Here is a 26,683-nt window from a genome sequence, read left to right on the forward strand (position 1 = left end):
CATCTAATTACTTCTTTTCATAAAAAAAAGGTCATACTCCATTTACAGTTATTATCAAATATTGGCTATATCTCCCGTGTTGTACAATAGATCCTTGTAGCTTATTTTAAACATCATAGTTTGTACCTCTTAACCCTCTATCCTTTTACTGCCTCTCCCCACTGGTAACCGCTGTTGTAGACGTCCATCATATCTGGGAGTACATGATATTGACATGGCTTATTAGTGGTTATATTAACCTTGATCACTTGGTTAGAGTGATGTCTGCCAGGTTTCTCCACTGTAAAGTTATTATTTTCCTGCTTTCCATGTTCTATTCGTTAGAAGCAAGCAAGTCCAGCCCTCACTCAAGGGGAGGACAATTAAGCTCCATCTCCTTTAGGCACGAGGAGTAAAGAATTTGTGGACATATATTAAACCTGCCTCAGTAATTAAGTTTTGGGGGGTGAGGGGAGAAGAAACACTTTGAGGCTATGCAAATATCCTGTTTCTCCTTAAAGTTCCATCCCGTAATTTTAGCATTCATCGCTAGCTCTTGCCTACAGCAGTTATAACTGTGGGATTCTAACTGTGATTTCCTATTTCCTTCATTCTTTCTACACTTACTAATTGGAATCCTCTGCAAGGAAGATCCGAGGGAGTGAATTTTTAACCTGATTTAGATGCACTATAAAAGCAATGAGAAGAGATTCAAGGTGCCTTGTATGTTGATATAAATTACGTTATTATTGAATATAATCAAAGACATTTTGATTGAAGACTCAGGGATTCTCAATGGAGGCAAGAGCCATGTATTTTAGACAACGATATACCTTTAACTGTGACAGAAATGGTATGATGGATGGCTCCTAGTGCATTTTTGGCTATACACTGGTAATTCCCAGAGTCTGCTTCTGTAACCTGGACAATCTGCAGAGTTTTCTTAAAGTTCCTATAAAATGTCCGGTTGATGGGGAGTGATCCATCTTCTTTTATCCAGTAAATAACTGGGGTAGGCCTGATAAGATGAATAAACAATAACATTACAAGAAAAGAAGTTCACCTAGCTGCTTTTGAGGGTGATTTTCATGCGAGCTTGTCACAAACATAAAGATCGTGAGGAATATACAGAGATCTTACCTGGCACCACACTTTTCTGAGTCATGCTCAAAACCTTACATTTCAGTCTGTAAGTTACCATTTTCACACAAGCAGGACTGTCCTAATTTATGGCACACTGTGAACTTGGACTTCAGGGATCTGGTGAGAATGGCAGCAAGACTTACTTGACTGAAGGGACCTAAGTATTTTCTTCAAAGTTCTGATCAGTGAGGCACTCTTGGAAAATTCTGCATGAAGGGACTAGAGGCACTCTTGGAAAATTCTGCATGAAGGGACTATGTCAATCAAAAGAATGCCCATGAAATTAATGACACCGAGTTATCATTTTTTTATCGGCTAGAGTTAAAAATGCCAGAGAAAGAGCTGATAGACATATTTGTGCCCATGAACTTTTCACACATTTCCACATCAGATGGAAGCACCTCCCTGTCTTATAACAGGCTAACTGATGATCTGAATGAAGTGATTAGAGGAATCGTGCATTTACACGATTGTGAATGGTATGTTACTCACACCATTTCTCACCTATGTCTCTTATTAAATCATGAACTATAGAGGCAGATGAAAAGCCAGACATAGGCTTAGAGCTAAAAGGTCTGCTTCAAAATCCCAACCTTATCCCTAAATTGCTCTCTGATCTTGGATCTCTGACCCTTCTGGGCCTCAGGTTTCTCTGTTGCCTTCATGTGCTTAATGATGCTTGTTCTGATCTGGTGACTTGAGAAGGTTTTCACGAGGGTGAAATAAAAATCCATTCGATACATTTACTGAGACTAAATTATAGACCAAGCACTGAGTTGTGCGTTGGGAAGATAAAGATAAAAAACAGAATGGTCCACGCCCTCAGGAAGATCACAATGTATTTATCATTAGAAATGCAAGTGGGATTAACGGACTGTAGAATTGTTTTCATTTGTTTGGTTGAATAAAAATAATTGAACAGATGTATTTGAGGAACTGAATTGTGAGTAGTGTGATTTCCTGACACGGCCAGCAGAGGCCTCCATGTGCCTCCGGAGGTAAAATTATTCCTGGAGGCCAATTCTGGGATTCTAGGAAGGAATGTGGACTTTGAGTCACCAGGCCAAGGACAGCACAGACCATAACACGTGATCACAACATGTTTCCGAGATTCCAATCAATGTTTTCAGCAAATGTGCCTTATCAGTAGTACTTGCTCTGTGTCCGGCACAAGAGGGAACTACATAGAGAAGCTTGCCTTGAACGTTTTCCTAATATGGGACTCCTGTCAAGGGCACATGCGTTCTGGGGGTGGCGTCAGTTTTGAGGTCTGCACAGATGAGACATCTGCAAAGAAGCTGGGCTGGTGACTGGTCACTAGGAAGCAGGGGTTGGGACAGTGTGCCAGGTAGGAGGTTAGGTCCTGTGAGGCCATGTTTGCCTCTGCTATTAGGAGAACAAGCCAGGGCGAGATTGCTAGACGGATGTGAGAAGCTCATGGTCAAGAGCTCCGTTGCCCTGCTCATAGCCAGCAGACCCAGAGCTGTGAACCCAGAGTCGAGCCGCCCAGCAGATGCACAAACAGGGTCAACTGAAATCAGTCAGATCTAGCCTGTTACAGCACAACTGCCCTGCAGACCTGCAGACAAACGATCAGTGATAAACAGCTATTGGTTTTAAGCTGCTAATTTTTGAGATGCTTTATTAGACAACAGTAGCAAAATAATAACCTGAATTACATAACCAGAGCAGTGAGAAGGTGATTACTGATACTTATCTCAAAAGGAACACTATTAACAAAATATTTTAATAAAATGAAATTTATATGGCCTGTTTTGGAAGGAATTATCACATTTTTCTTGATGCTTAATGGAATCAACATAAGACAACGACTCTTGTTATGATATTAACGCCTCTCTACCAATCTACTATGTTTACATAAGAAGTGGACATCAAGACAGACAGAGTTAACTCACAGCCCTTCTGCAATGCACTCAAGTGAAAGGACATTTCCTCGTAATTCCTCTTTGCGGCTTGCATTGCCTTCTGGAGTTAAAAATGTTGGTGGCCTCTCTCTATGTGATTTAGCTGCAAACAAGAAAATCAATATGCATTCAGAGTTATGAACACGGATCTCTAGAAGCCCAGTTCACTGTCTAAGAATCTAATCCCTTTGCAAATCCATTTAGCATTTGATTGTGAAATTTGGTAAACAGACACACTCTTTGCCTTGCAAATAGCCATCACTCACTCAGCCGGAAGCAGAAAGTATTTTGGTTGCACCACAAGCACTAATAATAAGAACTTTTTTCCTCTTGTACATTTCCCTAATTTGGGTTAGGGTCCTATGAATTTCTGGTGAGTTGGCAAATTTTCAAAATGTGGACACAGAGAGGAAAATCATGTTATCAAACTATCCATCTCTTAAGATGAGTGCAAACGTCAAATGGAAAATGAGCTGTCTGGAAGATAAGATGATGGAAGGGGGATTTTGCTTTACCCTAGGGACAACATTATAGTCAATTCCATTGACCAATCGTGAAGATAAATCGTGATGGACAGCTAACATATCAAAACTGCAAAGTTTATGGAAAACAAAACAAAACACAACTAGAAAGTGACTGCAGAGGTATGGCAAATCGTGTGCCATAAATTAAGGGTGGACTTAAAGCAACTGAAATGGGTTTCCTCGACAAAAACGTAAAGAAGGGCTCAAGTCAGAAATCTCAGGAAGATACCTACAGACTACCTTCATGTTTTATGTAGTCCTTGCCTAAATGTGGCCTTATCTCCTGATGGCCTCTCAGAAAAACTTAAAGTCGAAATCATACCGTCTTGAGGTTCTAAGAGCCCTTTACGGTGTTCAACACTTTAATGTATTATCTACTTGATGCTCATAAAAACTGAAAAGGTAACATATGAATTCTTCTCATTTCTCAGAAGAAAAGACTGAACACCAGAGAAGGTATTACTGGAGATAAATTAGAGTTTTCCTTAGATTTTACCGCTCTGAAATCACTTTGGGCATGATTTTGAGACCCATATCTTTCAGGAGGATTTTAACATAAAATAAAATAAGATAAAATGAAATAAGGTAAGATAAAATAAAATAAGGCAGGAGTTGTGATCTGTTTACTCTGGTCATTGATAGTACCTTAATGTTTTTTACTTCATATCTCAAAGGTAAAAAATTAATACAGCAGAAATTCTGCCTTATAGATAATTAAGAGGACCCCATATCCAGAACCCATAATTTTCAGGTATAGACTCTATATCTGAGAGCCATATTTCCGTTAAGGAAATCAAATTCTTTTCTTTTTAAAAGAATGAAGTTAAATCCTCTATTTTTAAAAAGATTACTTCCACTGAAGACAGTCACTCGATTTTAAACAAAACTAAGAGAAATACTATTGCTAATTATATGACGTTGATAAGGTCATGTGAAAACAGATGGAAATACGATGATTTACTATCAAAATCCACTTCATATTAATTGCAAAAAGTTTACTAAGACTTTGACGTTAGTATTTTAGCAGGTTAACGCACCTTGCCAACTCTTATTTAATTCATGAGAAAAGCTTATGAGCCAGACAAAAAAATGAAAAATGTAATTCTGAACATACATGAAAGATTTTTTTCCAAATCTTGTAGAATGGTTCTTTACATGAAAACAGTTATAGTAACTTTCATTATTATACATACAACATGGAACACGTTTTAGTGACATGTTTGAAAGCTCAGAGCTAAACTTCATATGAAACATACATTGATTTTAGTGGTATTAAACATGGAACTAGGAATTTCATAAAGAAATAAGGTTAAACAGCCATGGAGGTGAAGTTAGTGAACTAAATTCTACAATGAAGGAGACATATTAGTTACAATCACCATAACTCACCACCATAAAACTCAGTGTCACTCAAATTAGCAGCTATAGTGTCATTCAATTCATCCACTGAAATAAACAGAATATTATGAAGAATGCAAAAAGTAGGGGGCAGGGGATTGTAAAAAAAGTATTGGGCAACAAAAGCAAACATATATACCTATGCTGACCGAGTACCATCCCTACCAAGTAAAAACAGTGCTTTACATTGTATAGAACTATTTCATTAATTCACTCAGCCACCCCCCAACCAGTAACATGTGAATATATAACTGAAGCAGCAGGACTCCCAATTAAAGGCATCGTGGAGCATAAAGCACTCACAAATGCTCAGAACACTAAGTAGATTCAGGAAGTTACCATGGCAACAGTAATGGTATGACAGCAAAAACTGTAAAATACAGTATTTAAGGTAGGCAAGCTCCTTATAATATTGATACATATGCCAACGCTTTAGCGACTATTCACAGGTACTTTCCTGATCAGTGAACCTGTTTACTTCAAAGCTAGTAGGATTTAGTAATTCATACATTTGCACACATTTGTAAACATCGTGGCAAGAGAGTTTCTGGAAACTGAACTCTTACCTGCAATCACCTTCACAGAAATAGGTTGCTTCTGCTGTATGGTTTGAGTGTGATTAAATCGTGCGTAACAGATGTAGTCTTCCCGGGTATCCTCTGGGAGCACATTGGAAAAATAAAGGTCTCCATTCAGACCCTGGGAAACTCTCTCACTCTGTGGAAGTCTTTGAAAGGCTGGAGAAAGGCGGAGAGACATCTAGATCATTCCATCACAAAGTAGCCACTTGCCAAATTAGTGAGATAAATGTATCTACTAATAACTAGTTCTGTGAACTTCACTTGAATGTTTTTTTTTCTCTATAAAGATCTTTGAGTAAAAGCAAATAACTGTAAAAAAAAAAAAAAAGACATGTATTAAAACTCCAATTGTACCTGCCAGACCCTCATTTCTCTGGAGTCGGGGTAGAGGTGAGATTAGAGTTGTCCAGTGAAGGGTTTCATGAAGCAAGCAGAAACCAAAAAATGTTTTAAAGAAAGAGTTTGCATGACTTTTCCTAACGTTTAAGTTAATCCCTAATTGTTAATCACAGATACACACGTATCTCAGAAAGTGCATTACGGAAGCTTGTAAGGGTGTTAACACGGGTTGCATCTATTGCAGTACATACACAGACAGACACCTTATACTGTGACAGCACCTAACTGTGATGAACTAGGGCCTGGGCAAGGTGTCAGGTGGACCCGGTTCCCTGCCCTGAGCTTGGGATCTAACTGGAGAATCAGGCAGCAAACAGGCAATTAACAACAGGGTGTAATGCTGCAGACGTGCCGCTTAGAGGCCCCCCACACCCAACCTCCCTCACCTCCTCTACTTTTTCTTTTCTGTGTTACCTATCACCTTCTAACAGACAATGTACTTTACCTGTCATGTATATGGCTTATAGCCCGTCTCCCCGCACTAGAATTTAAGTTCCAGAAGGACGGAGACCGTCATCTGCTTTGTCTACTGTTGTAGCCCTAAAAATGCACCTGGCCCCTCACAGAAGCTCCAAAATGAAATGAATAACCATCAGCATTCTGACTTTTCCAGTTTCACATTTAACAACTGACTTCTCCTCAGGCCCAAGGAACAGTCTAGCCTCAGGCGTGGAGGGGGGATTTTCTAAGGCGATGAGGAACTCAGGGAGATGGGACCAATGATCTATGTGTGAACTGACACTTGGCTAGCTAGCAGGACTCAGGAAGCATCTGACTCAGTTCACTGGGAGAGCTCTTCAGCTCTGAATTGAGAGAACCAGGAAAAATTGTACCTCCTAGTTGCCTGGGGCCAGGTGTCATGTCTCCCAGAGGATTTCTCGAGTCTGAGTCAAGCAGATATGCTCCTACAGCAGCAGGTGCCCTATCTAAAATGTCATGAAATGCAAAAACATGGGGAAAAGCCTGCCGCTCCCTTGGGCAGGAAAAGGTAGGGAAATGTGGAGCCAGACCTTGAAAGGATGCTGGTCAGCCATGTTAGTCAAGTTCTAGGTCAAGATGGGGGTTTGGTTGGCGGTTGTAAATTCATGGTTTGAAGCCATGAACCAGGGAAAGGGTTGTTTTAAAAAATAACCCCGAAAAAGAATGTACATTTATTTCATGAATACAAAGAGCTACAGATAGGGACACACTTATTCTCTTCCATTTCTCCTGCTGTATTTTATTATGGACCGGTGTTGGGAGATCAAATGAAAGGGAATGCCATTTTATGAGGATGGTGGCACTTCGCCCAAGGAGTTCCTTGGCATTACGCTGGGGACAAAAATGTATGCAGATAGGAATACCGTGATAAGGTCATCTTGCCAGAAGAATGCTACACAGATCTGAATTTTTTCTCATATCCAGATGAAATTTCACTTGAAAGGTCCAGATGCTTTGCCTACAGCCTAAAATGTATGTAAATGACATGGCCAGCAGCGCAATGTGAAAAAAATAAGTTACATATTTAGAAGATTCTGAGACTCTACATGTATATGCCTCTCTATTAAGCGGAAAAGTCATCAATTCTGAGTAAGAACCAATAACCAAATACTGGGTCTCATTTTGGCAGTACATTTGGATACTGTTATCCTCGACCACATAACCCACTCATTTCCATTTGATTTGTTACTTATTCTTTCAAAATCTGTAAAAGCTGTTACGTGATCATAGGAAAAATATCTTCGCCCATTTATTCATTTATATATTGATTTTCCATTTCTTTGTGATACTTTCTCTGAGTGCTTTGATACAGAACAGTCAAAACTGGAAATGAAATGTGAGAGCTGAACTTTATCTTCAGTAATGTGCACAGCTGGTGATTTCAAAGGAAGTCATGTCACTGAGAACAGAATGTATTCCCTACACATATTTTGCAACCATTCCCACCATTCTACCCAAAGGATCCTTGTCAAGGTCAACAGCGACCACCGTGTTGCCAAATGTAATACTCATTTCTCAGTCAGATTGGAAATTGATCTCTCCGCAGTATTTGAACCGGCTGATATTCTGTCTTCCTGACACTTTTTCTTCCCCTCGTCCCGGGGACACCCTCTCTTTTTGTTTTCTTCTTACCTAAGTGACTGCTTCTTCTCATCTACTTTCCTTTGCTCCCTAAGTTCCTGGCCCCTGGAGGCTCCTGGTCTCAGTCCCCAGGCTTTGCTCTTCACCACCTGCACTCCCTCCCTTCGTCCTCCCCTCCAGTCCCCGGCTCTACAGAGCATCTCTACAGCACTAACATTCACACATTGTCAGCAAGAGCCCTGAATCTTCCTTGGATTCATGTAGCTGTAGCTCTGATTCCTGCTGGAGACCTCCACAAGGATGCCTCACAAGCCTCTCACATCCCAAACCCTGGTTCCTAGTCTCCCGGCAGAACCTCCACAAGGATGCCTCACAAGCCTCTCATCCCAAACCCTGGTTCCTAGTCTCCCGGCAGAACCGCCACAAGGATGCCTCACAAGCCTCTCACATCCCAAACCCTGGTTCCTAGTCTCCCGGCAGAACCTCCACAAGGATGCCTCACAAGCCTCTCATCCCAAACCCTGGTTCCTAGTCTCCCGGCAGAACCTCCACAAGGATGCCTCACAAGCCTCTCACATCCCAAACCCTGGTTCCTGGTCTCCAACGTAACATGCTAAGGGGAGGTGTGGAAGGATGGGAGAGCAGAGCAACAAACAATTCCCTAAGGATAGGGATGGGGTGAACAGATGTTAAACTGCCTAATGAATGACTTCAATTCTCTGTGCCTCGGTTTTCTCATTTAAAAAGTGGTAAGAGTCTAGGCTTCCCTGGTGGCACAGTGGTTGAGAGTCCACCTGCCGATGCAGGGGACACGAGTAAAAAAAAAAGTGGTAAGAGTCATCCGAGATGCTTCCTGGGACTGCTGTAGAAAATGGATGAGATAACTTACGTAAAGTCTTTAGCAAAGGGACAGGCACTTAGTAAATGCCCAATCAATATTAGCTGTTGTTACTACTATATATAAAATAGATAATCAATAAGCATCTACTGTATGGTGCAGGGAACTGTGCTCAATACTCTGTAATAACCTATATGGGAAAAGAATCTGAAAAAGAATGGATATATGTATGTGTATAACTGATTCACTTTGCTGTACACCTGAAACTAACACAGCACTGTGAATCAACTGTACCCCAATATAAAGTAAAAAATTAAATTAAAAGAAAATTAGCTGTTGTTGGGGATAAAAGAACGAAACTGAAAGAAGAGACATAACACATCCTGAACAGCTTGATTTCCTTCCCTTGATGGGCTTCTGGTGTTTCAGGAAATGGCCATTCCATTTTACTAGTTGTTCAGTCTTAGACTTTGGGGTTACCTTTGATTAGACTTTGGGGTTACCTTTGATTCCTCTCTCTCATGCCTCCACCCTGACCCCAATAAATCCTGGAGGATCTACCTTCAAATTATATCTGGAATCTGACCATTTCTTCCTTCCTCCCTCCCTGCCTCCCTTCCTTCCTTTCTTTTTTTTTTTTCGGCCTCGTGGCACGTGGGATCTTCGTTCCCTGACCAGAGGTCAAACTCACGCCCCCTGCGTTGGAAGCGTGCAATCTTAACCACTGGACCACCAGGGAAGTCCCTGGAATCTGACCATTTCTTACTTACTTGACTGCCACTACCCAAGTCCAAGTCCCCGTCAACTCTTGCCCAGATCACAGCACTGGGCTCCTAACAGAACGCCCTTCTCTCCCTTTCGTCCTCTCTGTTCTCCACACATGAACCAAAGTGAGGTTCTTACTATTTGTTTTGATTCAGGTGAAGCCACTCCTTCAATGTCTCCCTACTTCACTGAAAGCAAAAGCCAAAGCCCTTCACCCCGGAGCTCCTGGACTTTCTTGACCTTTTCTCTCACTGTCGCCCTTGGGTCAGTCAGCCCGAGCACACTGGCCGCCCTGCTGATTTTACACACGCCAGGGATGCTCCTGCCCTTGGGGCTTAAACTGGTTTTTCTCTTTCCACCCAGATATTTAAGGGCCTGTTTCTCTTTCACTCCTGTAAGTTTCTGCTCAAAACTCTGCTTATTTTTCTTCACAGCACTTACTGCCAACTGACACATATTTTCTAAATGCATTTATTCTCTGCTTCCTTCTCTCCCCGCTTTTATTCCCATTGCATAGAATATAAATTCAGTGACAGCAGGACCTTTGTTTGGTTTATTTAGAGAGGTGCCTGGTACACAGTAGGTGCTCAATAAAATAAAGTGACTGAATGAAAGGATATGTGATTTATTTTCCTGAGAATCTCTAAGACATTTTATAAACATCTTATGAATCACAAGAGGTAATAATTGATTGGGACAGCCAATAATCATAAGACTCTTGAAGAAAGAAAGTTCTTATTTTTAAAACTTACAGTTATCCATCCAGAATATTATAGGTGGTGGTAACCCAACTGGGGGTCTGCAGGGCAGTACCAAAGACTGGCCATTTCTAAGTGTTATTCGTTCAAGTTTTTCTTTGGTCCACAACGGTGACCCTAATGAAATAAAACAATAACTTCTAAGTTATTTTTGCATTGGAAAATAAAAAGAGCACTAGAAAGAAATATAAACCAAACTTTTGGAGAAATAGTAACTCGAAATTTATATACATTAACGACAAAAAAAATTTTTAATACAGTGTTAAAAAATGACATTAGTAGTATAAATTCTGAGTCAGCAATTCCATGTCTAAGAATTTATATTAAATAAATCCTTAAGAAGATACAAACTAATTTTTCTACAAGCGTGCCCTTCATGAAAGAATGAAAAACATTTCTATGGCAAAAGATTTGTTAAACAAATAACTGTACGTGTACACCTTTGAATATCATACAGTGTTAGACATTGTATACTTATTTATAAGATTAATATAAAATATACATGATATCTAGATAAGGCAGAAACGGTTATAAAATAGTCTTTCAGGACGAGCTTGTTTTTGACACGTACATACATATCTGCCTAGGTAAAAATAGAAAGAATAGTAATTTCCTTGAATGAAAGGATTTGTGAGTAATTCTGAACTTTCTTTTTTGTTCATTTGTAATTGATTTATTCTATAATGCACACATATTATACACATAATAAACGTTTTAAAAAATGACAAGAACTTCAAATGGTAGCTGTTCTTTAAATACATGCTCTTGGGTTGTTGAGAGCATGTGGGTACTGACTATTGCAAAAAGAGCCAAAATAATATCAAGATAGTGAGGTCACCCTATTTCCAGTGAAATTTTGAAATAAAAATGTTTAAAGAAATACATGCATCCCAATGTTCATAGCAGCATTATTTACAATAGCCAAGACATAGAAACAACAACCTAAGTGTCCATCGGGCAGATGCATGGATAAAGAAGATGTGGTACATACATACAATGGAAAACATTACCCAGCCATAAAAAAGAATGAAATTTTGCCATTTGCAGCAACATGGATGGACTTGGAGGGCATATGATAAGTGAAATAAGTCTCTGTACAGAGAAAGACAAATACTGTACGATATCACTTATATGTGGAATCTAAAAAATACAACAAACTAGTGAATATAACAAAAAAGAAGCAGACTCACAGATACCAGTAGTTACCAGTGGGGAGAGGGATAGGGGGAGGGGCAGTATAGGGGTAGGGAGTTACGAACTACAAACTCTTATGTATAAAATAAGCTACAAGGATAGGCCCCAGTGTGGCTTCCGTGCCATCCATCTCGCGGTTGCTGCCGTAGGAGACCTTGGCGGTGGCCCAGGCCACACATGCCCACAGGCCCCCACTTGTCTCCTGTGGCAGCCTCCATGCAGTCACCCAGGCCCAGCCAGCTGCCGGGGCTCTCAGTCTGCCCGTTCTCTAGTCACCGCTTACTTCAGGGTCCAGCAGATGCTGGAGACAAGGGAGACCTCGTGGAGGACATCGCAGGGGCCGCTAGCTGCCTCCTGAGCCCACTGGGTCTTCAGAGACTCTCCGGAGAAGCTGTGTGGCTGACAGGATCTTGGTGCTCCAGCAGGGTGTCAGGCCTGTGCCTCTGAGGTGGGAGAGCCGAGTTCAGGACATTAGTCCACCAGAGACTTCCCGGCTCCACGTAATATCAAATGGCGAAAGCTCTCCCGGAGCTCTCCATCTCAACACCAACACCCAGCTTCACTCAACAACTGGCAAGCTACAGTGCTGGACACCCTATGCCAAACAACTAGCAAGACCGGAATACAACCCCACCCATTAGGAGAGAGGCTGCCTAAAATCATAAGGTCACAGACACCCTAAAACACACCACTGGATGCAGTCGTGCCCGACAGAAAGACAATATCCAGCCTCATCCACCAGAACACCGGCACTAGTCCCCTCCACCAGGAAGCCCACACAACCCACTGAAACAACCTTAGCCACTGGGGGCAGACACCAAAAACAACAGGAACTACGAACCTGCAGCCCGTGAAAAGGAGACCCCAAATACACTAAGTTAAGCAAAATGAGAAGACAGAAACACACAGCAGATGAAGAAGCAAGATAGAAACCAACCAGACCAAACAAATGAAGAGGAAATAGGCAGTCAACCTGAAAAAGAATTCAGAGTAATGACAGTAAAGATGATCCAAAATCTTGGAAACAGAATAGAGAAAATACAAGAAATGTTTAACGAGGACCTACAAAAACTAAAGAGCAACAAACAATGATGAACAACACAATAAATGAAACTAAAAATTCTCTAGATGGGTTCAATAGCAGAAAAACTGAGGCAGAAGAACAGATAAGTGACCTGCAAGATAAAATAGTGGAAATAACCACTGCAGAGCAAAATAAAGGGAAAAGAATGATAAGAATTGAGGACAGTCTTAGAGACCTCTGGGACAACATTAAACCCAGCAACATTCGAATTATAGGGGTCCAAGAAGAAGAAGAGAAAAAGAAAGGGACTGAGAAAATATTTGAAGAGATTAAAGTTGAAAACTTCCCTAATATGGGAAAGGAAATAGTCAATCAGGTCTAGGAAGTGCAGAGTCCCATACAGGATAAATCCAAGAAGAAACACGCCAAGGCACATGTTAATCAAACTCTCAAAAATTAAATACAAAGAAAAAATATTAAAAGCAGCAAGGGAAAAACAACTAATAACATACAAGGGAAGCCCGATAAGGTTAACAGCTGATCTTTCAGCAGAAACTCTTTAAGCCAGAAGGGAGTGGCAAGACATATTTAAAGTGATGGAAGGGAAAAAACTACAACCAAGATTACCCTACCCAGCAAGGATCTCATTCAGATTCGATGGAGAAATTAAAACTTTACAGACAAGCAAAAGCTGAGAGAATTCAGCGCCACCAAACCAGCTTTACAACAAATGCTAAAGGAACTTCTCTAGGCAGGAAAAACAAGAGAAGGAAGAGACCTACAATAACAAACCCCAAACAATTAGCAAAATGGTAATAGGAACATACATATCGATAATTACCTTAAATGTAAATGGATTAAATGCTCCAACCAAAAGACACAGACTAGCTGAATGGATACAAAAACAAGACCCACATATATGCTGTCTACAAGAGACCCACTTCAGACCTAGGGACACATACAGACTGAAAGTGAGGGGATGGAAAAAGATATTCCAGGCAAATGGAAATCAAAAGGAAGCTGGAGCAGCAATTCTTGTATCAGACAAACTAGACTTAAAAATAAAGACTATTACAAGAGACAAAGAATGACACTACATAATGATCATGGGATCAATCCAAGAAGATGCAACAATTGTAAATATTTATGTACCCAACAAAGGAGCACCTCAATACATAAGGGAAATGCTAACAGCCATAAAAGGGGAAATGGACAGTAATACAATCATAGTAGGGGACTTTAACAACCCACTTTCACCTTGGACAGATCATCCAAAATGAAAATAAATAAGGAAACACAAGCTTTAAATGATACATTAAACAAGATGGACTTAATTGATATTTATAGGACATTCCATCCAAAAACAACAGAATGCACTTTCTTCTCAAGTGGTCATGGAACATTCTCCAGGATAGATCATATCTTAAGTCACAAATCAAGTCTTGGTAAATTTAAGAAAATTGAAATCATACCAACTACCTTTTCTGACCACAATGCTATGAGACTAGATATCAACTACAGGAAAAAAAATCTGTAAAAAATACGAACACATGGAGGCTAAACAATACACTACTTAATAACCAAGAGATCACTGAAGAAATCAAAGAGGAAATCGAAAAATACCCAGAAACAAATGACAATGAAAACATGACAACCCAAAATCTATGGGATGCAGCAAACGCAGTTCTAAGAGGGAAGTTTAGAGCAATACAATCCTACCTCAAGAAACAAGAAGCATCTCAAATAAACAACCTAACCTTACACCTAAAGCAATTAGAGAAAGAAGAACAAAAATACCCCAAAGTTAGCAGAAGGAAAGAAATCATAAAGGTCAGATCAGAAATAAATGAAAAAGAAATGAAGGAAATGATAGCAAAGATCAATAAAACTAAAAGCTGGTTGTTTGAGAAGATAAACAAAATTGATAAACCATTAGCCAGACTCATCAAGAAAAAAAGGGAGAAGACTCAAATCAATAGAATTAGAAATGAAAAAGGAGAAGTAACAACTGACACTGCAGAAATACAAAAGATCATGAGAGATTACTATAAACAACTCTATGCCAATAAAATGGACAACCTGGAAGAAATGGACAAATTCTTAGAAAAGCACAACCTTCCAGGACTGAACCAGGAAGAAACAGAAAATATAAACAGAGGAATCACACGCACTGAAATTGACACTGTGATTAAAAATCTTCTAACAAACAAAAGCCCAGGACCAGATGGCTTCACAGGCGAATACTATCAAACATTTAGAGAAGAGCTAACACCTATCCTTCTCAAACTCCTCCAAAATATAGCAGAGGGAGGAACACTCCCAAACTCATTCTACGAGGCCACCATCACCCTGATACCAAAGCCAGAAAAGAAACTACAAAAAAAGAAAACTAAAGGCCAATATCACTGATGAACATAGATGCAAAGATCCTCAACAAAATACTAGCAAACAGAATCCAACAGCACATTAAAAGGATCATACACCATGGTCAAGTGGAGTTTATCCCAGGAATGCAAGGATTCTTCAATATATGCAAATCAATGTAATAAACCATATTAACAAATTGAAGGAGAAAACCCATATGATCATCTCAATAGATGCAGAAAAAGCTTTTGACAAATTTCATCACCCGTGTATTATAAAAAACCCTCCAGTAAGTAGGCATAGAGGGAACTTACCTCAACATAATAAAGGCCATATACGACAAACCCACAGCCAGCATCATTCTCAATGATGAAAAACTGAAACCATTTCCTCTAAGATCAGGAACAAGACAATTTTGTCCGCTCTCACCACTATTATTCAACGTTTTGGAACTTTTAGCCACAACAATCAGAGAAGAAAAAGAAATAAAAGGAATCCAGATCAGAAAAGAAGAAGTAAAGCTGTCACTGTTTGTAGATGACATGATTCTATACACAGAGAATTCTAAAGAGGCTACCAGAAAACTACTAGAGCTAATCAATGAATTTGGTAAAGTAGCTGGATACGAAGTTAACATACAGAAATCTCTTGCATTCCTACAAACTAATGATGAAAAATCTGAAAGAGAAATTAAGGAAACACTCCCATTTACCACTGCAACAAAAAGAATAAAATACCTAGGAATAAACCTACCTAAGGAGGTAAAAGACCTATACTCAGAAAACTATAAGACACTGATGAAAGAAATCAAAGATGACACAAACAGATGGAGAGATAGACCATGTCCTTGGATTGGAAGAATCAATATTATGAAAATGACTCTACTACCCAAAGCAATCTACAGATTCAGTGCAATCCCTATCAAACTACCAATGGCATTTTCCACAGAACTAGAACAAAAAAAAAAAATCTCACAATTTGTATGGAAAGACCCCGAATAGCCAAAGCAATTTGAGAAAGAAAAATGGAGCTGGTGGAATCAGGCTACCTGACTTCAGACTATACTACAAAGCTACAGTAATCCAAACAGTATGGTACTGGCACAAAAACAGAAATATAGATCAATGGAACAGGACACAAAGCCCAGAGATAAAGCCATGGACATATGGTCACCTCATTTTTGATAAAGGAGGCAAGAATATACAATGGAGAAAAGACAGCCTCTTCAATAAGTGGTCCTGGAAAACTGTACAGCTACATGTAAAAGAATGAAATTAGAACACTCCCTAACACCATAAATAAAAATAAAATCAAAATGGATTACAGACCTAAATGTAAGGCCAGACACTATCAAACTCTTAGAGGAAAACATAGGCAGAACACTCTATGACATAAATCACAGCAAGATCCTTTTTGACCCACCTCCTAGAGAAATGGAAATAAAAACAAAAAGAAACAAATGGGACCTAATGAAACTTAAAAGCTTTTGCACAGCAAAGGAAATCATAAACAAGATGAAAAGACAACCCTCAGAATGGGAGAAAATATTTGCAAATGAAGCAACTGACAAAGGATTAATCTCCAAAATTTATGCAGCTCCGTATTAAAAAAACAAACAACCCAATCTAAAAATGGCCAGAAGGGCTTCCCTGGTGGCGCAGTGGTTGAGAATCTGCCTGCCAATGCAGGGGACACGGGTTGGAGCCCTGGTCTCGGAAGATACCACATGCCGCAGAGCAACTGGGCCCGTGAGCCACAACTACTGAGCCTGTGCATCTGGAGCCTGTGCTCCGCAACAAGAGAGGCCGCGATAGTGAGAGGCCCGCGCATCGCGATGAGGAGTGGTCCCCGCTCGCCGCAACTGGAGAAAGCCCTCGCACAGAAACGAAGACCCAACACAGCCAAAAATAAATAATAAGTAAATAATAAATAAATTTTTAAAAAATGGCCAGAAGACCTAAGTAGACATTTCTCCAAAGAAGATAAACAGATTGCCAACAAACACATGAAAGGATGCTCAACATCACTAATCATTAGAGATATGTAAATCAAAACTATAATGAGGTATCACCTTACACCAGTCAGAATGGGTATCATCAAAATATCTACAAACAACAAATGCTGGAGAGGGTGTGCAGAAAAGGGAACCCTCTTGCACTGTTGGTGGGAATGTAAATTGATACAGCCACTATGGAGAACGGTATTGAGGTTCCTTAAAAAACTAAAAATAGAACTACCATATGACCCAGCAATCCCACTACGGGGTATATACCCTGAGAAAACCATAATTCAAAAAGAGTCATGTACCATAACGTTCAGTGCAGCACTATTTACAATAGCCAGGACACGGAAGCAACCTAAGTGTCCATCGACAGATGAATGGGTAAAGAAGATGTGGCACATATATACAATGGAATATTACTCAGTCATAAATGGAAATGAAATTGAGTTATTTGTAGTGAGGTGGATGGACCTAGAGTCTGTCCTACAGAGTGAAGTAAGTCAGAAAGAGAAAAACAAATACCGTATGCTGACACATATATATGGAATCTAAAAAAAAAAAAAAGGTCATGAAGAACCTAGGGGCAAGATGGGAATAGAGATGCAGACCTACTAGAGAATGGACTTGAGGACACGGGGAGGGGGAAGGGTAAGCTGGGATGAAGTGAGAGAGTGGTAGTGTAGTGTATATACGGACATATATACACTACCAAATGTATAATAGATAGCTAGTGGGAAGCAGTCGCATAGCACAGGGAGATCAGCTCGGTGCTTTGTCACCACCTAGAGGGGTGGGATAAGGAGGGTGGGACGGACACGCAAGAGGGAGGAGATATGGGGATATATGTATATGTATAGTTGATTCAGTTTGTTACAAAGCAGAAACTAACAGACCATTGTAAAGCAATTATACTCCAATAAAGATGTTAAAAAATAATAAGCTACAGGGATATATTGTACAACATGGGGGATATAGCCAATATTTTACAATATCTATGAATGGAGTATAACATTTAAAAATTGTACACCTGTAACTTTTATAATATTGTATATCAACCATACTTCAATTAAAAAAACATTTAAAGAAATAACACTTAGACCTCAATTACCCATTTCATACCTAATTTATTTCCATCTGGCTGTTCGGAGTATGCTTAGATTCATGAGAAATTAATGATTAGATCAATTTGAGGAAAAATACACTTTTCTTACCCCTGGTGTTTTATTCTGGACTTGTACAAAAGACACATTGGATTGGCAAAGCATTACGCTGAGGAATTGAGGTCAAGTGGAAAGGGGTGATGATTTTCAGAGTATTGGAATCAATGCCATTGCTTTCTTGTAATGGCATTCAGATGGTGTAACAGATGCTGGGGTTGGAGCTATACTTTAAAAAGGGTCCTGTTTGGTGAACAGGTCCGACTTACTGGATGGACGGATGACAATGTTATTAGAAATTGCAGCCCCGCGTTCGTTCCTGGCTGTACACTGATAAACTCCTTCATAGGTCTCTGCTTTCCCCTCGCTCATGATCTTGACTGTGAGGGTTCCCGAGCCAGACTTCATGGTGACAAGAGGGTCTTTATCTATGTCGAAATGAGTCCCATTTCGGGTCCAGGAGAAACTGCCCAACGCATAAAGGATTAAGCTTGTTTACAGCCCAGAAAAACAGGATTATTTCCTCTCTAACAAATTCCTAGCAATTTTATGGATTTCTAAATAACGATTAGATTTTAGTATTCAGTAAAACAACAATAGGCTCCACACCTAAAATGTTTCATTGAATTATGACTTAGAAAAAAGTGCCAGCCATACATACCAAGGTACATGTCTTCATTAGAACTAACCAAAATCTGACTCAATAAAGAAATCATGCATACAAACTGCCTGTCATCTTTCAAAGAAAACATAGGAAGTAGGTCTCCGAGGCACACTCTCTTAGAGCTTTATTAGCATTTTAATTGTAAACTCCATTGTTCATAGAATTGATAACCTGCCTATAAAGATTTGCTCTGGGCTGAAGTGTAAGAAGAAAGGCCTTCACAAGTACTAACATATGTGTGTGTTTAAAAGTGATCAGACCAGTGTCAAGTTACCAAAATGCAAAGTATGAGTTGGGAGGAGAGGCAACATGAGTTCAATGGTGTTTTAAGTGTCGGTTATTAAATGTGATCATTGTATATCAAATATATTTTGAAAATTTTTAATTCTAGAGATGATTTTTGTAAATTTCTTAGGAAGTATTTCAAATCGTCAACTGAAAGTCTTCTTTTTCAGTTTTATTTATGTAAAAGACTGCCTTATATAAAAGTCCCAGTGCCCAAGTAATCAAATACTTGATAACTGGTCACAAATCAACAATGGCCATGCTCTTAACAAAAGCATGAATCTCTAAACTTTCCCATGATTTCCAAGCCCTCCTGGATTTCCCTTCCCACTGCTTATCCTTATAGCAGGAGTTGTCACAACTCCTGGGGTAGGGGACAGGGGTGTTGGCTGCTGCTGGCTTATTGTAGGTAGAGGCCAGGGATGCTGCAAAGTATCCCACAATGCACAGGAGAGCTCTTGTCTCCACAGCAAAAAAGTTGCCCAGCCCAAAATATCAACAGAGCTGAGATGGAGAACTCCTGCCTAACAGTTACAGGAGGTACTAATTAAATGTTAAACTAAAAGGGGTGTCATCAAAGGACATCACATTAGGGCCTGAGTGCTCAAGGGTTTCTAATAATATGACAGAAGAGATTGTTTTGAAGCCATACTTGAATGGAAGTTTTTGGTATACTTTGGTAATTTTTTTCTCCGGTGCCAGTCTGTGATAGATTAATAAGGCTCGTCATAGACAAACTTGGCAATAAAATATTGAGAAAATTTCCCTTCTTTATAACTTAAAAAAATACACATTATCTCTCAAAAATAATGATCTAACTCTCCAGAATTTCCATATACTACAGATCACCCACTAAGGAGCTGTGGGACCTTGGATAGGTTAACCTAGCATTACTGGGCATCAGTTCCCCATCTATAAGATACACTGGTTGGACCAGATAATGTCTAATGTCTCCCCCAACTCTAAAAGGCTGTGCAGTGTGCATGCCAAGGTGCATATGGAGAATCCTGAGTGCTGAACACTGCCATGTTTGGAAAACCACTCGGGGCTATTTTATAGACTTGTAGAGAGCTAGGAGAGATCTTCGAAGTTGTCAAGTTCAACTTCTTTATTTTACATTTATCTGTAAACTGAGGCCCATAGAGAAGGAATTTGCCCATGTCATAAAGCCATCAGAAGGCTCTTTCCACATCTTCCCACAATTTTTTAGCATATCACAGAAAGGTATCAGTATGGAAATGCAACCACCTGGGTTTTTAAGAAGAACCAACAGAATTTAATTAAGCAGAGAGACAAAACAATGAACCTACAAATGATACTTTAATAATATGCAGGACCTGAAATTAACTTCAACATGAGTTATCAATGCTTATTATCAGTATTATAACAGCACAAAGCACACCCACCTTGGAGGAGGTTTCCCTTTGGCCTCACACTGGATTACAATATTCTCCCGTGGGTCAATAATGTAATCTTTTGGAGACTGTTGAGTAATGGTTGGAGGTTGTACCACTTAATGGTAGAAAGAAGAACAATGTAAAGAAATAAATCATTTAATATCATAATAGCAATCACTTTTTTCTATATCAAAATCACTTACCCTAGACTAAATATGCTCCAAATGTTTTTAGTAATTTCCACTGTGGTGACACACCCCCTCAGCAGATTTTCAGCTAGCTAAAAGACTCCTAAAATTTTGGAGTCAAGGCATAACTCCCTTTTGGTAACTTTGTATGTGCTCATAAAGCCCATTTCCCCACTCTGAAAGTATGGGAAAATAATTACCAATATAAGCTTATATTAAGATAGTTTCATTTCTGATGTAACAATGAGAAATTTCTCTGATAGCTTTGATTCAAATGATGCCTTTCAATGAAATTTAAGTTATGAGGTAAATTTGCATCTTTCTTGGGAAAGAGTTACTGACTTGTAGTTCATTACTGGGCTCGTGTAAATTAATACATTGGTAACGAATATATTTGAGAAGCTAACGTGAAAAAGATGGTTAAAATTAGAGACTTGACATGTCTTATTAGAGCCAGGAGGTAGGTGGCTACTAGGAGCAAAGATAAAACAAACTTCTTTAGAAGAGAAATTGAATTGGGAAGCTCTCTGTTTTAGGAAACAATATTCTCATTTCACTCTTCAAAGTGTTATCTGATCGTTGATTATCAAATTGTAGGGAGAAACTGTTCTGATCTGGAGCAACTGAATCTGAAAAAAGCTGGTACGTGGACATTTGATGTTCAGGTCACTCTAAGATTACCACGTCTTCCTTCTTGTGAAATCAGAATCACAGAGTGTAGAACAGGAAGGGACTGGAGAAATCATCCATTTCAACTTCTTTTGTTGCTCAGAGCAGCAAAATAGCTCGACTAGGAAGGCACAAAGCACAGGAGAGAAGCGAACTCTCCTGGTGGAAGCCACTGCCTTGCACAACTCGAAGGAGAGCTGTTTACACAGACCAGTGGTTCTCAACCAGGGGCCATTTGTCCCCAGCCCTTGGGGGACATCTGGCCACATCCAGAGTCCATTTTGGTTGTCACCACTGGGATGGGGGTGGTCCTGGCATCTGTTGGGTAGAGGCCAGGGATGCTGCTAAACATCTTACAATGTACAGGACATCTTTAACATGTACAGACTTATCTGGATCATTTTTCATATTCTGGATCGTCCCTTTCCTCTCCACCTATGCTCTGTGCTTCCTTTGTGAAACTTCTTCCACCTGTCAATCAAGTATTTCCCAAAGCTTAATAATCGTCCTCAGCTTTTGTCTTTCTTTCCTGTGGTGAATTGTTGCCAGGCCTAAATTGATCATTTCCATGTTCAATGCCTTATAAATCTGTAAACATGGATCTCTCCTCTTGCTTTGTCTGCAGTCTCGGGGCTGTTCACCAGACGTCTCTTACTAAACATCCAAATAACACCTAAAATACAGATAAAAAATGAAACTCATAACTGCCATCGTTTATTGTGCACCTATTAACTGCGGGATACTGCACAGCGTCAATTTCAACTCCTTTAGCAAGATCCATCCCTTCCTCGTCCTCCTTAGCCAGCTGCTCTTCCCAGCCTCTAGCACTGTTCACAGGACACTCATTCTTCTAGCCGGCAGTTACCAAAGCTGGTTAACAGTTTGGGCTAGCGGTTAAGAACGAGTCTATTTCTTACCAGCTGTGAGACTTCAAGCACGTTTCTTAACTTCTGTAAGCCCTCGTTTCCATAGAGGAAGAACAGGGTTTAAAAGTAGTATCTACCTCTTGGGGTTGCTGGGAAAATTAAATAAAATAATTTGTGTAAAATTCTTAGTACATTCCAGTCCTATAATGGTTCAGTGATGTTAGCTATAAACATTTTTAATTAGACCAGCTTCACTTTGGAGTGATCCTTCAGGCTTTGGGAGTAGAGAGTTTGGGATGATGGAAAGAAGCCTAGAATTTCCCACTCAGGGACTGGTGGGCGTAGGGGGATTTTTAGGAGTGACTCAGTCCAATTCTTTGTGCTTTTCTGTAAGTGACAGAGGTGCAAGGGTAATGGTTGCAGACCCAGAACTTCTATTCATGTGTCTGTAACAGAGCTGGCTTAGTTGCCACGCATAACTGCTAAGAGTTTACCACCTAGATGTACCTCTTTGAAGCGTGCTTAGGTCAACTGGCAACTAACAAGGGCTTTGAAGTAGTAAGGGGAAAAGGTGGTTTTATATAATTTTCCTGGCTAATCTAATATCAAAGAATTTTTCAAATGCCTGAGAACGACTTTTTTAGGTAGATGACAGACGTTGCCCTACTGTCAGAGGCAGCAGTTATAGATTAGAGCACGCCACTCAGAGATGATGTGAATGGGGGTGCTGTCTTTTGCACACATCAAAACAATTCTCAAATTCTCTAGGCCATTATACTGATGACACTTAGAAACACCAGTCTACCCAGTCCTACAGGTTGAAGAAGTTTGACAGCGAACTCGGGTGAAGCATTTTCATGCACCCACCTCCTATATATACCCAAAGACATGTTTTTATTCCAGCAAGCCTTTAACAGCGTTTAGAACCAGACATTCTCTTCAAATTTTGCGAATTTTCTCACTGAGTTACATCAGATGTGAACAAAGCTCAGAAGTTAGTAGCCCAGAATACTGGTAAAAGAAAGACAGTAATACCTGAGCCTTCAGAATTCATGCAAGGAATAGATTAAACCTGCTTCTTGGAATTTAAATGCAATGATTAGCCACAGTAAACACACACGCTTAAAAAGACGTTAGTCACGAAAACAAAATCGTGCGTTTTAATTCACAGCATTCATTCAAAAACAAAGACACAGTCAAATTTTCACACTGCCTGGTAATGACGGAAAGACACTTACAGTCTTCAAGAAGTTTTGCTTTTTCCCCAGCAATATCAGCAGGTGAGTGGGCAAACAAGATTAAAGAAAACCAGGTGTTAGTAATAAGAACGTTAGCACCCTGAAGATAAAAGGGGCATTTGCCTATTTTATTTGACCTAAAAAACCAGTAGAGCAAAGGCGGAGGTTGTGAAGTAGCAAGAGAAAGAGACTCCCATTAAAGGTTTTGTTTATTCCTGAAGCAGACCTTTCTACATCCATATATGGAAGAACAAAAGGGATGCTGTAGGCCAAAAAATGATTCTGCCAGGAATAGGAATGGCTAATTCCATTCCCTACGTGTTGTGCTGGACAAGTAATTACATTCAATTTGAAAAACAGCTGAAATCTACAATTAATCTGAGTTGTCACATACTGTGTTGTGTCTGATCCTATTACCCCAGACATCACTATGCACATGGTTAAAATACCTAACAATGGGACATTGCTACAATGACAGCGCTCCATCCAAGCCAAATCCAACACTGATCTGAGGTTTTTAGATTTCTACGGTTAATCGCCAAGTAGGTAATTGCACTTTTCAGACTGTTAGCATGTTTCTGCTTCAGAATTCCTCAGTCACCCAGGGTTTGCTAGTACCCGCCCCAAGGAGCGGCTCATGGAAAGGGGGGATAAGGAAGAGGGGCAGGGAAGAAATGACATTAGCATGCAGTTCACATGATTCTGCTGTGCTGCCTGTCATTACCACTTGCAAAGGTTAATGCAGGAGCACCTGGGTTGCCTGTGACTTTCTTTTCATCATGGTTCTGCTGTTCTCCATTAGCAGCGATAATTGAGTTAGCCTTAGGTGACTGTTTCCCTCTGATTGTAAGACTGAGCAGTCAGATTAAAGGGGAACATATTTAACAGAAGAGAGAACAAAAGCATTTCTCTCAAATGCTCTTTCTTCTACACATCCATTAGGGCAAATGCTTACTTAGGCATTCCAACTCCAATGGGCTTAACCAGTCATATCTTTTTTTTTTTTTTTAACTGAAATTAAGGTCACTGAATGAATATCTTTTGAAAAGAAGGAGAATGTTGCATTTTCTTACACTTTAGACTAAAGATGCACAGAAAAGGGAGTCAACAAAGTATGGGGCCAATCACATCTCTTCTTAATTGTCTCCCCACTGGCACTCCCCACTGGACACTTAATTGTCTCCCTCATAGGCAAAAAAAAAAAAAAAAAACAACTGACATCCCAACAATAGAATCGCCCCGGGGAAAGTGTACCTTCCTTGTACCTTGGAAAGCTCGCCAAACAGATGTTCTATTCAAGAAGCTAATGGATTTAAAGAGGTCACGCTGATTAGGGATGAAGAATAAACCAATTCTGAAGTACAGTAATCGTCCAGATTTCAAATTCTGCTTTCCCTTGCAGGAAAAGTGACCCGTTGGCTCCTAGCATTATCTTTATTTCTTACAAACAGGCCACCCAGCCCAGGGAGAGTGCAGTATATACAGTACTTTATTCAGGAAAGGGTGGGCTCCTATAGTAGCTGTTACTTGCTCCATTTTAAATAGTAATTTTGCCGAAGACTTGTTTCATTCTCAACATTGACATCTGGGTTTTTTATCACCATTTTAAAAACAAAGACCTCTCACTAGGCTTTCGATAAGATATATTTCCTAGCTCTAAACTCATATTTAAGATCCAAAACTCAAAGGTGAATTTTGCCTTGTCTGAATGCGGAGAAACGAGCCGTGGGTAGTTTGGGGATACAGAGGGGCGTGGGGTTGGCTGAGAGATGATCTTGTCACCCTCAGCATATGAAGAAAGAAGGTGGAGATGTGGGGACAGGATAAACGGGGTGTGGGGGGGTGTCTCTGTGATCATTTTAAAGCGATTCCTATAGTTTTCTTGCGGGACTGCTTCTATAAAGAGTTGCCTGCTAGGAGGATCAGGGTAGCTCACAATTCACTCCTTCTCTGGTCAGCCCCTCCATGGTACACCAAAAGCACCTGAGGGGAGGGAAAGATAATGACAGGGAAGGGACAATATGTCTGCAATTCAATGGCCATTTCTAGGGTCTGATTCTTTATAGACACAGGGTGCTGAAGGTAAAAGCCAGATTAGTTTTGATTTCACTTTTCAGGATCACACGGACATCTCCTCCATCCACATGGTTCAGAGGGATGGTAAATGCCGGGGAGGGTCTGACTCCCGGGCCTAAGAGCTTTCCAACGTTAATACTTACGATCAAGAGGGACTTCCAGGGCACTAATCATCTGGCACAGGAAGAGTATCAGGGGTGCTCTGCCTGCAGATAAGTGCTTCTTTTTCGGCATCATTATTTTAAGCTGCATTAGCTGAACTCCCGCTGAGCCCCACGAGCTGAATTTCCTTTTCTTCTTTCACAAAAGATGTGTGTGCAACGTTTAAATAAGTCTCATGCAGGAAACTGAAAAAGGATAGGAGAAGAATTATAGCGCACTTTTGAAAAAAGGAGGAAATGAAGAGAGGAAGTTGGCAGCACAGAAAATCAGTTCTGTATTATACATGAACTCTAAATGGAACTCTAACTTTTAAATATTTCACTCTGAAGACTGAGAGACTCATTTATTCATAAATCAGCTAAAATTAGGTCAGAAATATTTGTAGGGCTGTCAAGCAAAATCTGTCAACTTTGCCACCCTTCTGGTTTTCCCGTTTTAAATATCTGCTTTATACTAGAGGCTACCATGTTCCTAATAGATCAGGAAAACTTGGCTTATAAATCGGTTAGAAGGTGTGCCTTTGAAGGGGAGGCCTAATGGCTTCTCCTTTCTAGAGATTACCGCTGGGAAAGTTCAGGGCATGGTTGCCAATTTGCTTCAAACCCCAAACACTGATTTACCGGTTGAACCACCAAGAATTCTGGCCTTCTCCATCTCCTACCTAGACCGTGGCAACAGCTATGCCTGGGCTCTGAGTTCCAGGTCTTCCTCACTGCAGTTACCCTCCTAAACAGTGTTGATTATTTCTCCTAAGGGTCTTTGGTTAAATACTGGGAGTAGCCCCATGGGACCTACCCAATTAAAGTTCAATAGATCCTTAAATAAGTAATACAAAAACTTGAATGACCTGGTCTCAATTTATCCTACCAACCTCATTTCCCTCTATTGTCATGTAAGTATTCTTTTTTGCCTGATTGTCTGATTCTGCTTTGCTTTCTTGGGTCAATCCTTCAGTACGCTTTGAATTGTCCTGACTTCTTGCCTCGGTTTATTCTATTCCTTTTACCTGGAATGCCCTCTCCACCC

General features: G+C 40.1%; 1 protein-coding gene across 4 annotated transcripts in view; it reads right to left on the minus strand.

Moving 5' to 3' along the window:
• NRCAM (neuronal cell adhesion molecule) overlaps window positions 1-25,747 on the minus strand; it is an 88,893-nt gene extending 63,146 nt beyond the window's left edge. For 2 of the 4 annotated variants that reach the window (XM_024742258.1, XM_024742259.1), the window contains exons 1-8: window positions 25,639-25,747; window positions 23,420-23,437; window positions 20,468-20,573; window positions 18,382-18,578; window positions 10,366-10,488; window positions 5,536-5,706; window positions 3,039-3,150; window positions 813-997 (exon numbers count right to left, since the gene is read on the minus strand). In XM_024742258.1, coding sequence (XP_024598026.1) covers window positions 813-997; window positions 3,039-3,150; window positions 5,536-5,706; window positions 10,366-10,488; window positions 18,382-18,578; window positions 20,468-20,573; window positions 23,420-23,437; window positions 25,639-25,747 — 1,021 coding nt within the window. Of the gene's footprint in view, window positions 1-812; window positions 998-3,038; window positions 3,151-4,960; window positions 5,018-5,535; window positions 5,707-10,365; window positions 10,489-18,381; window positions 18,579-20,467; window positions 20,574-23,419; window positions 23,438-25,638 lie in introns of all 4 variants that reach the window. The other 2 variants (XM_024742257.1, XM_024742256.1) reach the window with 2 other exon arrangements.
• Between the last annotated feature and the right edge of the window lie 936 nt (window positions 25,748-26,683).

This window comes from Neophocaena asiaeorientalis, unplaced genomic scaffold (genome assembly GCF_003031525.2).
Source record: "Neophocaena asiaeorientalis asiaeorientalis breed wild unplaced genomic scaffold, Neophocaena_asiaeorientalis_V1.1 scaffold373, whole genome shotgun sequence".
In the NCBI taxonomy this organism is placed as follows: Eukaryota; Metazoa; Chordata; class Mammalia; order Artiodactyla; family Phocoenidae; genus Neophocaena; species Neophocaena asiaeorientalis.